General features: G+C 38.0%; 2 protein-coding genes across 3 annotated transcripts; both read left to right on the forward strand.

Annotated features, from left to right (window-relative positions):
* Positions 1–2,984: 2,984 nt before the first annotated feature.
* LOC115627869 (PDZ domain-containing protein 8) lies at positions 2,985–8,071 on the forward strand. Its single transcript, XM_030523752.1, has 8 exons — positions 2,985–3,443; positions 3,533–3,799; positions 3,863–4,055; positions 4,112–5,393; positions 5,461–5,604; positions 5,962–6,621; positions 7,145–7,376; positions 7,457–8,071. Exons 1-8 carry the CDS (start codon positions 3,279–3,281, stop codon positions 7,682–7,684), a joined length of 3,171 nt encoding a protein of 1,056 aa, XP_030379612.1. The 5' UTR covers positions 2,985–3,278; the 3' UTR covers positions 7,685–8,071.
* A 1,637-nt stretch (positions 8,072–9,708) lies between these two features.
* On the forward strand, positions 9,709–13,893 carry LOC115627878 (leucine-rich repeat-containing protein 20). 2 transcript variants are annotated; one of them, XM_030523761.1, is made up of 4 exons: positions 9,709–10,000; positions 12,778–12,921; positions 12,990–13,157; positions 13,257–13,893. In XM_030523761.1, exons 1-4 carry the CDS (start codon positions 9,709–9,711, stop codon positions 13,406–13,408), a joined length of 756 nt encoding a protein of 251 aa, XP_030379621.1. In that variant the 3' UTR covers positions 13,409–13,893. The 2 variants fall into 2 exon arrangements, with proteins under 2 accessions (XP_030379621.1, XP_030379622.1); XM_030523762.1 differs by lacking the exon at positions 9,709–10,000 and adding an exon at positions 12,511–12,656 and having other exon boundaries at positions 13,257–13,408.
* The last annotated feature ends 2,885 nt before the right edge of the window (positions 13,894–16,778 follow it).

Genomic DNA, 16,778 nt, shown 5'->3' on the forward strand with positions numbered 1-16,778 from the left:
GTTAAGGGAGAGCAATGAAGAGCAAGGAAAGGAACAGCGAAGCAAAGTAGAGCTGAGAAGAGCAGAGCAGAACAGAACAAAGGAAGGGAACGGAAGTATGTATATTATGTACTACTTCATTCATTTCCATTTACGAGTAAAAGCTACCAAGAAAACATACAAATGCATACAAATGATGATGACATTCTAAATCAAAACAAATTTAGTTTATGTATAGTTAGAGTCTGGTGAATATATAAGTATGAACTTGTTCAACGGTATATCGAAGAGCGCACAAATATTGTAATTTAAACAAACAAACAAACAAACAAACAAACAAAGAATCCATAACTTAAGTAATAAATAAATACAAATACAAATAAAACTAGTTATAGCCGCTAAGCAGTTACGCATCTTTACACAGCAATTGTAGCTCCTGCATACAAAACAAAAAAGCAACCAAAAAAACAAAAAAACAAATAACGAAAAGCAAAAACCAAAAAACAAGACACCAAACAATGCCATTTAAGGGCTTATACTTCAGATACTTATGTAATTAAATACTTTTACCGCATACAATATAAAATACTTTTACTAATACATACGAGTGCATACATAAATACGTACATGCAAACATGATTTATACATACATATACACACATATACAATAGTATCTAACTAGTGTCAAAATGCCTAACTAAGACGTTACTAAAGTTCGGCTCGCTGATCTTTATACACACAACTCCCAAGGTAAACTAAGCCCAAAACCAAAAGCAAAATAAAACCAAAAGCAAATACAAAACCAAAACCAAAACAAGGTGAAGATATGTATGTTAAAAATTTGTAACGATTTGGGAAGTAAATAGGATTATATAGGTTTGCAATATCTGTCTGTGAGATTCAATTCATTCAATGGAACATCTCTTAGCTACAGCTGGTACAGTCTGGAAGGTTTGATTTGTTCTTCCAAGTGCTATCCATATCTGTAAATGTACAGTAAGCATTGCTAGTGTGTGTGTGTGTTTTTTTTTTGTTCCTTGTTGTTACATACATACATTCGTTAAAGGATTTTTGCCATTAACTCACAGCCCTGGTACTGCCTAGCACACAACATACATAAATATACTCGTATTCATGCCTTTCACATATTCAAGCCATGCAAACAAACCGAAACATTCGAATCATTCGAAACATTCAAAGACTTCAGATGCTTGGTCTCAAATGCAACTGTTAAAGAAAACTTACCGTCCGTTTCCTTTGGCGTTTTATACTCAGCATTTGGCACATCTTTTCTTCCACGCATGCATCCGAAATGAAAAAAAAAAAAAAATGAAAATGTAAAATTTTAGACCATATATACTTGTATGTACAATAAAAATCTATTAGATATTTGATTGCCATTCTCTCGCCATATTCCTACTTATTCCAATAGAGATCTATGCGTATGATCTATCGCAATATGGATTGCTCGACAAGTGTTGATATACACATACGTACATACTACATACATATAGCTTGACCTGTTTCTTAACTTTACCACTACGATTCAATTGTAAATTTGTCTTATTTCATTACTGTCTGGTTCTAAGGTCACATGAGAAATAAACAGTAGTTCTTAATTTTATAAAAATAAAAAACAAACAAAGAAACAAACAAACAAAAAAACAACAACAAAACAAAACAAAACTGAAAAACAAACAGAACCTTAAGAATAGTAAAAGAATCTAAAAAGTATAGGATTGAAATATATAAGTATGTATTAAAATCCTAACTGAATACACTAAATAAATGATGAAGTTAATGATAGTTAAGGAGTGGTAGAGATAAATGATAACTGAGGTATATTTAATAACTAATGATTAATTAATTATAAAAACGACTTGTAATTTATACACAAGATATACATAAATATATAATAACATAAATACCTGCCTTCAACAAATTTGTTAATACAAAACTATTAATACTTTCTTATTTTACATAAAGTAAAGGAATTACATCATAATAAAAACTGAAATGAATGCCAGAAAATTAGAAACTTAATGAAATGGTTAAACGTGTTTTAAATACTACTCGACTAGTTTGTGGGAGTTCCTGCTTATTTGCTCTTCTGATCCGATAAGATATAGTGTTGGAATGGAAATGTTTGGAACTAAAGAGCTTGAGCTTGGAGAGCTACATAATACGATCCAAGTTTCTGGTTGGAACATTCTTTTGGTTCATTTCTTGTTAGTTGTTACTATACTGAACTTTGGCTTGTTTGTGTTCGCATGAACTGGTTCATTTATTAGAGGTTGCCTTCACTATTAGGCTAACGAACCGAATCGTATATGATCCCTTGCTAGTTTACAAAAATGAATTGAGAGATTTTCTATTTGCTTGCCCGCTAAACGGTCCAATTCTCTTCTGCGAAGTGAAATACGATGAATTTGACATCAAACTTCTTATATCTCTGAACTAGTTTATTTCTTAATTGTTATTACTGGAATCTAATTTACGGGCTTTTTCCGAATTAACTTTTCATTCCCATTAAAATCAAACACGTAATGTATTTGTTTAAGAAAGCCGAGATTAACATAAATGGTGGTGGTCTCAAGAAGTTCATTATGGTTTGGAGGTTTCTTCAGCTGGGACATTTGTTACTACTCCTGAGTGGAACTAGCTAAGAACAACAAACAAGTTCATTTTGGTTTCTTAAGCTAGGAGATTGATGGAACTCTTTCGGGTTACTTTTTTTTTTGTTTGGGCTTAAAGCATTTGATGCATTGTTGACACGCCTCATGGCCCCCGAGGTCAGGACAACCCCTGATTTTGTGGCAGCCACGCCGAATACACCCTCTCAGAGGAAATCAGCTGACCTCGGGACATGCGCAGATACGAGCTTTTCCCGCTCAAGCATCGATTTTCGGTCACGCACATACAGTAGCCAAATACAGTAGTTGTGGTGGGCAACCGCGAAGGGACTCCAGAGATAAGCTATCAGGATATATATAGGAGTACATATATTTACTTTAGTTCAGCTAGAACGTGTCAATAATTTCACAATTACGGAGAGAAAGTGGTCCCCATAATCGCATATGTTTTGAATTGGGCCTAGCTTCGTAGCCTCGCGTTCAATATAATTATGCCGACTTCTGTGGCAATGCTTCGCAAAAGCCAAATGTTTACATATGAGAGGCGTATTTGAAGAGACTGAGAACTGGACTTTTAAAATGTATTGAATCCATAATCTAAAGTTGTTCGACAAGATTCAGCCAGAGAATAGGAAGTGATTAAGAAAAACATATTTAATAGCAATAATGGAGATACCGCTTTCCAACCTATTGCTGTTATGCATAATATTTATTGTTATCGGGGGCGTTATAATGCTGCTGCTGCAATATTTAATTTACATTAAGTTTGCCAATCTGCCCGACGAGAGTGAGGAGCAAAAGGAGATAAATGCGAAATATACGCTGCCCCTGGTAAGTATTTCTTTCCAGGACCTTCTCTCTTGATCTTACTGTTGAGACACTTATCGTTATTTGTTTGTTTTCCTGCTTCTTCTTCAAAGAACATCAAACAAAAGGCACGTGACCTTAAAACCGCGCCAGCGGCGATAAAATCAAGTGGCAGATTGGCAGGCAACAGTTGCGAGAACCATCAAGAGAACTTACAGGGCACATCCGCTTTGATTTCCCTCAACTTTGTGATGCAGTTCTTGTTCCATGAGTTCAAGAACTCGAATCGTGTGCGCAAATGGTTTTATCGCAAGCTATCCACCGAATTGGATGAGCTGATATCGAAGACGACAACAGGAAAGCTGTTGGACAAGTTAACTGTAAGCTGTGAAAACTATATACGACACTATATAGAAGTTTGTATTGAATTGTGACTATTACAGATCAAGGAACTTGAGCTCGGTGATCAGTTTCCCGACATTAGATCTCTTTCTGTGCACAACGTAGAACTGGATGAGAGAGAGCAGCGTATAGAGAATTTAGACTTGTTGCTGGACATCAATTACGTTGGCAATTTTTCCACATCGATTGATGCCGATATGGTGCTGGGAAAAAAGGGTTCTATAACCCTCAAAGGTAGTACAAATTGAACATATTTTCCATAGCACACGGTACTTACATCTCTTGATTAGTCAAACAACTGTCGGGGATGGCTCGTTTGCAGTTCACCCGGAAGCCGTACACGCACTGGTCTCTTAGTTTCTTGGGTGATCCCGAATTGAATCTGGATATCGAGTCTAAGTACCAGGGACGACAAATGCAATCAAATATAACCAACTTGATATCGAATCAAATCCGCAAGGCTGTGCGTCGAAAACACACATTGCCTAACTATAAGCTGCGCTACAAGCCCTTCTTTCACTGGACCGCAGATGAAGATGCCAGCGATAGCGACATACAGCCCAATGGGTTGCTGACGGTGCGCGTGGCCGAGCTATCCCGACTAATGCCCTCCCCAGAAACGACTGATATCTATTGCACCATAACGCTGGCGCCGGTGCCCTTCATTGAGGCGCATCAGAAGGACAATCGCCATGTGCTCATCTCCATCGATGTGATCATACACAAGGCCAAGAATCAGCAGATTGGCATTGTCTTTAAGCAGAGCACAAGCCAGATAGTCAAGATTGAATCGGTGCTGGCCAATACGCCGGCCTGCAAGTCCAATCTGCAGGCTGGCGATGTTGTGCTCTCCATTGAGGGGAAGTCTGTAGCGACCATACAGCAAATAGCTAAGGCGGTGAAGAGCCTACAGAGCAATGTGTTCTGCCTGCGAATTGAACGCCTCATTCCGGGCATTATACGCAACGATGCCATACTGGAGGATCTGGAGAAGTATGACGACCTGTGTGATATGCCAATGTCTTATAGCGGCAGCACCACAACGAAGCCGGATCTCGACGACGCACCTGTCGAGCCCATCACCAAGCTGTTGATGGTGAAGCAGAGCTCGGCGGAACGTCGCACCTCCAGTGAGTCGAGTGTCGGCAACACGCCCACCAGTTCCCCCAAAAAGGCCAAGTTCATAGCCAAGGCGTTGAAGAAAACCATGAGCCGGGACAGCAGTGATAAGCACAAACATGACGGGAATGGCGGGAAAGCCTCACGTGCGGAGGACAAAGCGCCCACCATGACCCTTCCGGAGCGAGCCGAAGAAGTCTATTATTTCTATCAGCATTCGACAATTGATTGCCCATTCAGCGCGTTGATCCACATGGACGACTTGAGCAGCTATAAGCTAGACGCTAACAGCAGATATCTTAATATATGTGTCTATGGCAAGTGTGCGGGCGAGAGCATGCTGCTGGGCTATAACAATGTACAGATCGGTCAGATATTGGGCGAGTGTTGTGAGACTAGCTTGAATCAAAGCCTCAAGCAGATAGCGCTGAGTCCGCCGGCTGTCCAAGCCATGTAAGTAGCTCAACATTTCGCTTAAGCTTCTCCAGAAGTCGGTCTCATGATGTTCTTCTTTCAACAGTAAGCCGCATGTGCTTTCAAATCAGTCGGGTTTCAATCCGAATCTTTGTTTTGGTGACATTTTGGCCGGCTTCTCATGGTTTGGCAATCCAAATTTGTCCATTAGTGAGGCAAATTCAAAGCTGGCAGCCAAAGGACAACAAAAGTAAGTAAACATTTCATTATGCTGCGGATACAAGTATTGAGTTAAGAAAGCATATAAGATTTTATTTGCCTCTAAGAGTCTGCATACATATTATGTTTCCTGGGATACCACTTCCACTTATTTCCTTTTGTACTCCTGATCCTTCAAGTCACTAACTGGATACCAGCAGCCTATATACAATATATCAAGATTAAAACAGATAATGGTGCAATAATTTGCATTATTATTATAAGAAATCGCCGGTGATTCTGATATATAGTATATAGTCCTGAGCATATTTCATTCTGCTGTTTGGTTACAAATAATAGTTCGATCGATAGATATTCAAACCATAGATATTGAATTGTTTACCCACAGCAATCAGGCAGCTAAGGAGAAGGTACAGGACGATGGCATAAGCGTTTCATCAGCGACAGCGGAAACTTCCTCCTTGAAATCCGTCGGCAATTTCATGGACAGCACCGTACCTGTATCCTCGACATCAACTCCAGCGCCGCGGGCCCACAATTTTGTGCGAACACATTTCCAGAGAGCCACTCAATGCGATTTCTGTGGAAAGAAGATTTGGCTCAAGGACGCAATGCAGTGCGGCGACTGTGCCATGTGTTGCCACAAAAAGTGCATCGCCAAGTGCCAGAATGCCACTGTTTGTGGACCCGTCGACTGCTCGACCTCCTTGTCCTCGGTGTCCTCGGTGGCCTCGGTGTCCGACGTGGCAGCGAGTGTTGTACCCGCAGCCGCAAATCCAGAGTTCACAATAACCCAAGCGGACAATATGGAGCTGTTGGAGCCCAAGAATGCGGCCCCACCAGAGGATCCAGCCGCGCTCCCAGATGACTATAAGAGTCAGGCGGCTGCAGCGAATCTGGATGTGCATCGATCCAGTCTTACCGGCCTCCTCGCTCAGGGCATCAAACGCGTCAATTCAGCAAGCAATTTGGATATTCCGGGAATTGTCTCTTCATTTACCGGCAATACTAAAAGCCTGCCACCGAGTCCACAGCACACACCCACACGGTAAGCTATAATTTCGACCACAACTATTTATTTTTATTCATTATTTATAATTTAAACTATTAAATTTGTTTCACAACATTTTCTAGTGTGCACCAAATTCTTCAATACTTTTCCTAATATTTGAAAACAACGACGCTTTACTTTTATTATTTATTTATTATATCTTTACAAAATTAAAAAAGAGTTAATAACAGTTTTGCAATGAAATGAAAATGAAAGTGTGAAATAAAAGCTGTAATTGTAAATAAATAAAGCAGGATTAGGCATCTCATATTTATTATTACAATTTCAAAAATGCTTCCAACAGAAAAAAAACAGTCAGTAAAAACACTTTTTATTTATTTCTAAACTGAACGTTTCATGGAATTCTAGGAATTGTTGGAATAGTTGTCGATGCATTTCTAAATAGAGTCCAATCGAATTTGATGGAATTGTGCTTCTAAATAATTGTTTAGGATAGAATATAAAAGTTGTGTTATATAATTGAATATATTTTTGTGTTGTTTTTTCTTTTTTTTTTTAGAAAATCGTCTATAGAGGATCCCATGCAAAATCCGTTCGAGCTCGTCACGCAGCATTTAGAGGCACTTCCTTTGGAATGCACAACCCTCAGTTTTGAACAGGTCCTTACCATCGCCGAGCCAATTTTACGAAATCCGCGCAACGAGGACTTAATGAACCTGGCCAAGTCGTCGAGTAAACACCTCTATGCCAATGTGCCGCCCGATAGGCGTGTGGAGAAAATAAATGAATTGGTGAGCTCTCAACTATCTTTATAGCATCGTTATGGAATTGTTTATACATATAACATCGCTTCATAACATCTATATTATAGCTAATCAAATTAAGGATTGCACTGGATGCCGAAACCGAGGGCCAGGCAATGCTCAGTGATGCGGGTCTCTGTCTGGCAACCACACCCAGTAGACCCGAAGCCGAAGCCCCATGGAAATCAATGATATGTGTGGAGAATAAGTCCGAGGAGCGCGTCCATGCTCTCAGTATAATAATGTTATATTTATGTACGGGTCTACAGCACGCACAGGGTGTGGTGCTGCAGTAAATCTACTATAAGTACGTGTACAAGTATTGTGGCGGGCGTGGCAATACGATTAGTCTATTACATTGACTGCAAATGTGTTAGTGAACCTATGGAATTACAACTGTACTTTACATTTTAGCCCAATGGTTTCGTTCTAAGTAGTTGCATACATACAAGTATATAGTACATACACGTGTACATACTATACTACTTGTACATACTTGTAGTATAGTACTATGTACAATATCAGGACATATCGTACGTACGTACATATGTGCCACGCTTATCGAAACAGTGTTATGTGGGGATTTTAAACGATAGCATTGTTGTTCTTTTTTTCCTTGCTGAATATAATGTTTTACTTGAACTTTACTGTCTGTATTTTAAAATAAATCAACATCAAATAAAGAGTCGCCTTTTGAATGGAGGAACAGTTGCGAATTGTGTGAGAAGCTTCAGAAGTTGCGGCGACGAAAGCTTTTGGTCCGTTAGCGGGCCACGAGCTTTCGAAAGCTGTGCAGGGTGTGATAAACTAGTTGAGCTTTTTATGTCTCACATAGTAAGTGGCGGTCCCGCAAATGTCAAACAACAACAACACAAAAGCTCCTAACCTCAACTCATTCATTTTACAACGTAATTAAAGACTAACAATCAAATTGCAATTCTTGCGTCCTTGCCATTCCGCCGGAGCTGTCACACAAATCACTTTAAAATTGCCTTTGCGAACTCATTCATTTCAAGATCCCAATTAAAATTGACACAATTCTACAAACGTACATCGCTGGAAGGCCTACAGAGATACTCATGAATACATATACGCTTGGCTTACGTACATACATATGAGTTCCGGAACCAAATGGCAGATGCGTAAAAAAGACTGTTGTATCAATATTGTACAATTTTCCGAGCGAGACGAGTGAAAATTCTCGCTCTCAGACTGAGCCTCAGCCTCACGCTCTTGCGCCGCGCTGAACTTTTACACTTTTGCGTTGTCGGAATACTGGCGGTGCGAGCCAAGAGCGTGAGGCTGTTTATAACAGAGGGTATTGCTCTTAGCAAGACAACAAGACTATTTCGCATTATGGCAATGCAAGCCAGAAGTATCATGAATTGACCGCATGGGATGTAACACACACATCGTAGGTGTACCCCATAATTTGATCGATGAATTAAACAGCCGCTGATGATATCTTAGGTCTCATCCGATTGCGTTCGTCCTTCCCTGGGCCTTGACCTTCTAAGCTGTAACAGAAAAAGATTTAAAAATTGTTCAGAGAATTTAACAGTACAATTGAAGGTGAGAAAGCCGAGAGTTAACTTAGGTAATAATATGGTAGTTTTTTTTGTAAATATATATGCAATGCTTTCATTATACGAGTAATGTAATACTTATATATTTTAAGTTTTTCTTCTAAACATCTAAATTATAGATTATAGAACAATAAATGCTAAATAACTACTTCAGTTTATTAATATTTAATACACATTTTGAAGAACTATCCCTATCTGGTGGGATAGTTGTTGCCAAATGAATATATTTTTGCCAGTTGCAACCCCAATCGTTGTTTAAAACATTAATTTAATTTATATTTTTCAGGAGGAAAGTGTATTAATTAAGCGGTTTGCATTAAAAATTCAATTTGCGTGTTTTTGATTTTGCATTTTTTTTATTTTTGTTGCCATTTTATTTTTCATTTGCTTTGTTATGCGCAGTTTTCTTTCTTCTTCCGTGCTATAAAAACAGAAAGTAAAAAGACTTTTCAATATTTCAAAGCGCAAGAGATACACGTACGGTTCGGTTTAGCGGAAAATTTTGAATCGGTTGAATATCAATAGGTTTCGTAGCGATCGCAGTAGAAAGTTGTTTTTAAAAAGGTGCAACAAAAGAAAATTATAATCAAAAAGGAAAAGAGAATCAATTGAGAAACCAAAAATAGTTTTGAATTGTTGGTGCTTATCCCGTATTTTTTTTTTTTAAACAAAAACACCTTTTTTGTTGCTGCTGCATTTTTATTGAGACTAATAGATAAAGAAGTGCATGAAAGATGCGGCCCTTTGGCAACGATATCACAAACATTGCCAACAATGGCGGCAACGGAGCAGGCGATGAAAATTCAAATGGCAACGAACCCAATGCTGATAACACAAACACAAGCGGCAGTCCTGGCCCAGCAGTTGATGGTGCCACAGAGAGTCCAGACGAAGGTGTAGACGATCCACGCATCCCACCACATATTGCACGCATTGGCGGTATAGTCACATTCCCTCCGATAGCAGGTCGCGGGGTTATTCGTGTGGTACGTCGTTGCGAAGATGCCAAGGAGAACAGAATGCTGGGTAAGCACTGCCACCAGATTGACTGCCTGTTTGTTATTTGGCAAAATATTGTTTCTACATATGTACGTGTACGTGCTACTTGCATTGCTGGTCAAATATTTATGCCCACATGCACACACATGCATACATACATACATACATACATATGTATATGTGCATAGTGTACTTGTGTGTATGAGCAGTTTCGGTTTCGGTTTCGGTCTCAATTCCATAAGTGGAGTTGTGAAATAGCAAAGCATACTTTTTGGCAACTACTCGTATGTACAAGCAACTACCAAATTCAAAACAAACAATGCAACAAACCAACAAACAAGCAAATAGACTGACATGCGAAAAACATGCACTTTCATTGAATCATATGATTTCCCAAACCGTAAATCTATTTACACAGATGTACCACATACACAAGCACATAAATATATGTATACATACATACTATATCTGTATATACTCGTATGTATATGTATGCGTGTACCTACATACAAGTATGTATGTACCGACATGTGTACATGCTGCACACTGCAGACAAGAATGAGTCGTAAAAATTAAATTAATTTTTCTGGCGAATAACAAAACTGGCCAACAGCCAATTGCAGTTATTGCGCACTAAGTTTCAAAAAAAAAAAAAAAAAAAAAACACCCATAGATAGATAGATATATGCATGTAGATTTTTGTTTATCACAATAACAAACATTTACACATTCATACACACACACACACATGCATACACACACAACTTTGCATATACACGTGTAAGTATGTAGGATTTATTGTTGTTGCTGTTGTTCGCATGACATCGAAACGTGCCACCAATGTTGCGTATGAATATTACTCATACCACCCGTGGCGCACAGTTCTGAAACTTCAGGTGATTTTTTACGCAGTCAAACTGCCAGCATACACGATTTTACAAGAGAGCTTGGTAGAACTGCAGATTTAGATTGCAAATTCCTTGCATGACACGAATAAGGTGCGGCCAATGGTGCGGATGAATATTACTCATACCACCCATGGTCAAATGTATTTAGCTTCCTTTAGCTCAACTCACTCGTTCATTTTTATTGACTTTTTTCAACCAGAAAACACTTTTACATTGCTTTAACATTAATTACAAAAATTTTGTCGTTTTCTCGCAACAATGTTTTCTTCTTCACCATTTCAAACACTTGTCAACTTAATTGAACTTTTACAAGTTGTCATGCAGTTTAGAATGTGATTTCGTTCTCATTCATTACACTACACATATCTGTTGTTTTGCACTTGCAAACCAGCAGGGCAACGATAAAGGGACTATCTCAGAATAATGCGTAGATAATTAATTATACTAACAACATACGACGTAATTCTGTTAATGCCAAGAACACGAACTAAATGGCTTCGTGGATTTATAAAAATAAGGACAATGTTTCTCAAAATAATGCGTAGTTAATTTATTATATTTTTTATAATTAATGAAAATGGTGAAATAATCAAAGACGTCGAAATTTTGCGCACTTAAATAAAAAAAAAAAATCGAGCTACTTTTGCTTGTTAATTATATTCAGCATTTGTTGACTTACAAAAATTAGCAGAGAAGGCCAGAGAGTTTTCTTTTTGTTTCTATCTTTGCAGCATTGGCAAGACTCAGCAGTTGACAGTTATTCTAGGAAGTATTTTTAATATTTTGGTACATACTCATCTTTAATATCAATGTTGATGCATTGCCTTCGTATGACTTGATTTTTCAAATGATTGATTAGATTGCATTTTTAATTTAAAATGGGAAAAAGACAAAGTATTTGCCTGACATACATATTTTATAAAAAATTTTTAGCTGTTACTGAATAATAATTTTTTTTGTTCAGGCCAAATGCAAATCAATTTTTAGTAAAAAGTACATATGTGGTTACTTATGTACTTCCGTTTAGCATTTTGGATTTGTTTTAGTTGGTGGCGCAGAAATTTTTCCTTCCATGAACGTAGGAATATAGATTAGTTTGAATCTGAAGCGTACAACCATCAAAAACATCAAATGCGTCTTATCAATATTTGAAAGAGGGGGGAAAAACAAAACATTAAATTATTCCGCAGCTGTAATGTTTTCAAATCAAACATTATACACACGTGGCAGCCCTGGCGGCAACGTTGCCAATACATGTCGATCAGTGCTACACTGCTGAAAAGCAGAGAGTAACAGCTGTGGCGGAAGATAGAGCGGGAGAGAGAGAGAGAGAGATACTTAAAGAGAATCGCAGAGAGCGCAAATGCGTGTATGCGTTTGCCGCATGCTTATTTTCGGCCAAGCTGAATGGTAAATGCTTTTGCTCACTACACACATGCACACACACACTCACACACACAAGCACGCACACTTGCCTACATACATATGTATATGTGTAAATATTAGATTCAATACAATCATTAATTTATATTTAGTTTCTGGCCAACGCGTGCTCGGTTCTGGCGCAGTGTAGTCTGCAAGAAGTGGGATATGAATTTTTTGAGTGGTTCAATGGTTTTAGAAATTATTTCATTAACTCATCGGGCCTGATTCATGCAACGCTGATAAGAAATTAAAATCAACTCACGGGAATTGTTGAGGTATTTGGAAAATGGCTCATTTGGTTGTGAAAGTCATTGAACGCTGTGAAAATGCGACAGAGAGTTCAGATCTAGGTAATTGTTACTCTTCTAATGGTGCATGTGTCTGCGCTGAATGCGGACTCTCTACGATAATGACGATGAGGTTGCAGCAGAGTTTTTAAAAACCATGACTTGTGTCTGCTACTCTTTACAGATCTCTCCCAATGTGAACTGATGCAGATACCAGATGCAGTTTATCACTTAATGCGCAACACAGAGCTCAAGAGCTGCAATCTAAGTGGCAATGTTCTGAAGACGGTCTCCCCCAAATTTTCGTCGAAGTTCAGCGCCATAACAGGTAAAGTATATTAAATGGAAATATTTACTATATGTGGATATACTAGAGAAATGATTTTCCTCTTGCAGATCTCAATCTATCACATAATCAGTTGGCGAGGCTGCCGGACGAGTTTACGATGCTGAGTTTGCTGACAAGGCTGAATATTTCGCACAATAGCTTCATTGTTCTGCCTCAGGTGGTCTTTAAATTGCCCAAACTAGCCCAATTGGATGCTCAGCATAATGCCATATTGGGTGGGTATTTGAAAATGATCGAAAATCGATAACTGTCATAGCTGTCATTTCTTTATTCCTTTATTCCGATAACTGTCATTTCTTTATTCCTGTTTGCAGAGATCGACACGGACGAGGCTATTACCAGCGATTGCTTGGCATTAGTGGATCTGCGAAACAATCCTCTGAGTCGCATTTTCCGTCGCAGGTTGCAGGACTTCCAGACCAGCTTCCGCCTAGAGATTTCAAATGAAGACGAGGACGATTGGTGAAAATCTGCAGACTATTTCGTCAATGTACAATGCCAAAAACTTAAACGTACGCTTTTATTGAATACAAACAAAACTCTTGATTTTTATAATCATCTTAGTGTTAAGTTGTCAGTTTAGTTTTGTTACATTGTTTTTTTTTTTTTTGAATACGATTAATGTAATCATAACACATCATTAAACTAATATTCTTGTTAATGTGGAAGATAGTTGATTGCAATTGGATGGCCATGGCCATCAAAAGAGCAAACTCAAAATATTAAATGCCAGCATCTTCAATATCTTTGGTTATTTAGAAAGCTCTTCAACTAACTCTAGTCTACTTTTTTTTTAATCTCAATACTTAACACTAGTCTATGTATTTTTTTTCTGCTGTTAAGATGATGGTTAAGCTAAGAAATCCATCTTGTATATACAAAATGTAAACAAACCAACTATACTTATGTACATATCTTTGTATACTAATAAAAATGAAACACAACACGGAACAACAAATTTGTCAAATATGTAGAAATTACTTACTTACTTACTTTTAGCGAAAACAAAAACCAGCACCAACATCGGCTTGCACCCGGTCTATAATATAACACAGCATCGTGCTTATCTCCTATTTATCCGCCTCAAGGCCAACTGATTTAAACTGAAATGGGGCTGCATGGTTTTTGAAATATTGCATTTTATTCAAAATAAACGACGTCATAAATTACTTCTTTCTTTCCTACAAAAAATTTAACATCTCTCTGGTGAAAAAGATTTTCTTTATTTTTATGTTTCGGGCTTTAAATATTGCTTCACATTATTGAAAACATTCCCATTCAAATTTATCTTGATATTGATATTTGTCATACTTGCTGTTGGAAGAGCTTGCACTTAAAAAATAAAGGGAAGGTATAGTCGTACATATTTTAGATTCTATTGATCTTAACCAGTTTTTTTTTTTTCAAATTTTAAGTACGTGGATACCTGCCAATTACTTGTCTTCTATGGCCAACAATGAGTGCCAATTCGTTATGGTCGAGACTGATGGAGTCCAGCGAGGACTCATCGAGCACCTCGAACAAGCTGGTTGCCTTTAAATTAGTCTTCTAAGGGGCTGTTGAAAAAGCCTTACGCTGATCTAGTTGGCACCCTCTGTTGCCCGATTCGGTCAACTAATCCCATATAATGATCAAGAAGGGTCATCGGATGCTGAGCATCATCACTTAGGCTGTAAAATCATCAGATGCCGATGAATATCGCACTGGTTCCACGAAATGAAGCTTCTTCCATGGACTCCAGTTAGCAATGACTGGGTCTACGAATAAAATATAAATATAACTCTTTGCAATACAAGTGTATTTTTGTGTGTTTATTCTTAACTTAGCAAAGCAAATTCTTTGAATGAATGCAATGGCTATGGCTATCTTTGTATATTTCTAAATATTGCGCATGTCCCTTAGGACTAGGAAAAGCAATATGAAAACAGTTAAATGGAAGAAAAAATATCGGATACATTTTTAACGCCCAACTTTTTATTCCTGATGATGAATTAAGTATGTTTAGCTGAATACTACAACTAATTGGACACATTGTTTTGTTCGGAGTAGTTAGATACGTATGTATTTGCGTTGAAAGTATAATTTATAATTGGATTATAAATGTATTCCATATTTCAAAATAGTTGAATTAAATAATGAGCTAATGATCAACTTTTTTGAGATTTGCAGAATGTTTCGTATTTAAATTTTATATAAAGAATGGGGAATACTCGTTATAATCTAAAAACTTCTAAAGAAGAATATGCTTGTTGGTTTGTTGTCAGTTCTTTATTTATTGATCTGATTCTCATGCCAACTGAATATAAGTATAGGATAGCCAGCTTAGACTCATATGTTTTTCTAACGAATAGTGATTCGCATTTCTTGAAACTCATTTAAGGTCGAATACTTGTGTTGCCGCCCTAAGAGTCTACAACCGTGAAAATTGTTGTGAGAATTACAAAGCAACAAAAATGCATGTAAGCTGAAGCTTGTGAAGCGTGGGGCGCAAACTATGGCAAGAAAAGCCCACATAGAGTGTATTTTAGACGGTTCTGTAAGCGAGAGCTCATGCTTAAGCCGCTGATTTTGAGTTTACTTGTACGTGCCCGCCAGTCTCTCTACCTCTCCCACTCGCTCACGAGCGCTCTCTGTCTGCGAACGAAATAATAATAATAAAAAAGTAAAAACAGCAAATGGCTAAAACGACGACAGCAAAACAGTTAAAGCCAACACAAGCACACTCACACACACACAGTCACACACACGCAACAGGTTTGGCAACAAAAGCGGGAGATCGTGAGTGAGGTCGCTCACTGCTCACCGCTAAGTCCGTAAGTCAGGCATTGGCTCTTGTTGAGAGCGGGGGCGGGGGCGGTGGTGGGGGCGGGTTAGCCAGTGAGTGCCAGCAGCTAAGTATACGAATTTCGTTGCGCGCCGCTGACTCCAAAGCTGAGCACGGCGAGGCCAAAAACTCAGTCACTGAGCAGAGATCGGGAGCGGGCGAGAGCATAAAAAGCAAAGCGAACGCGCGGTACGGAGCGGGGCGGTGCGGCGTATGCTTGTGATGGATTTTTAAAAACTGCGCGCAGACTCAGTGCTCTGGGCAAAGAGTGTAGCGGTGTGCCGTCTACTTCAGTGGAGCGAACTAGTTCGCGTGAAATGTGAGGCCTACTCATCATACATTGGGGATTGAAAAGCGAGAATTCTCATAACATTATTAAGAAATTTGGAAAAGTACAAGTAGTACACAAATAAAAGAAAGTATTGCTTGCTTTGTAAATGCATTCTAACTAAGAAATATAAATGTATTTTATGAACTGATATAAAAAACAACTATTTAGTTTTTTTTATTTATTTTATTAGTAAATGCATTCTAACAAAGGAATATAGTACATTTATATTTTTTTATTAACTGATAAAAAACAACAACTATTGGTTAGTTTTTGTATATATACATAAATATATTATTTTTTGATTAGTATTGCATATTTAAGATATTGGCATAGCTTAACGAGCTAACAGGAATCTCGCAATGAGAGCTCTTTCCTGACTATGACTCGATCGAATCGAATTCGGCGCTAATATCATCGCATAAAACAAGACTTAAACAAGAAAGGAATGCTAGAGTCGAGCGGTCTTAACTCTTAAGTACCCTGTACTGCATAATAAATTCAAATTATACTCGAACGATTTTAGAACTTGTGAAGTGTACATACTTATGTATATAAACGTGTTTATACAGAGCTCAAGATCTTCATAGAATTACAAAATACTAGTTTTAATTAACTGAGGAATTATTCAAATTGTTAATGTCGAAAACTATGCATCTGATAATATAGCTTCGGTTTTGATAA

Source organism: Scaptodrosophila lebanonensis, unplaced genomic scaffold, assembly GCF_003285725.1.
Source record: "Scaptodrosophila lebanonensis strain 11010-0011.00,11010-0021.00 unplaced genomic scaffold, SlebRS2 tig00000098-arrow-pilon, whole genome shotgun sequence".
Lineage (NCBI taxonomy): Eukaryota > Metazoa > Arthropoda > Insecta > Diptera > Drosophilidae > Scaptodrosophila > Scaptodrosophila lebanonensis.

Excerpts from the sequence above, each read along its gene's own strand:
- LOC115627869 (XM_030523752.1), top strand. The coding sequence starts at position 3,279 with ATGGAGATACCGCTTTCCAACCTATTGCTGTTATGCATAATATTTATT. Across the intron at positions 3,444-3,532 it reads CGAAATATACGCTGCCCCTG|AACATCAAACAAAAGGCACG; the intron begins GTAAGTATTTCT and ends TCTTCTTCAAAG. Across the intron at positions 7,377-7,456 it reads TGGAGAAAATAAATGAATTG|CTAATCAAATTAAGGATTGC; the intron begins GTGAGCTCTCAA and ends TCTATATTATAG.
- LOC115627878 (XM_030523761.1), top strand. The coding sequence starts at position 9,709 with ATGCGGCCCTTTGGCAACGATATCACAAACATTGCCAACAATGGCGGC. Across the intron at positions 10,001-12,777 it reads CAAGGAGAACAGAATGCTGG|ATCTCTCCCAATGTGAACTG; the intron begins GTAAGCACTGCC and ends TACTCTTTACAG. Across the intron at positions 13,158-13,256 it reads TCAGCATAATGCCATATTGG|AGATCGACACGGACGAGGCT; the intron begins GTGGGTATTTGA and ends TCCTGTTTGCAG.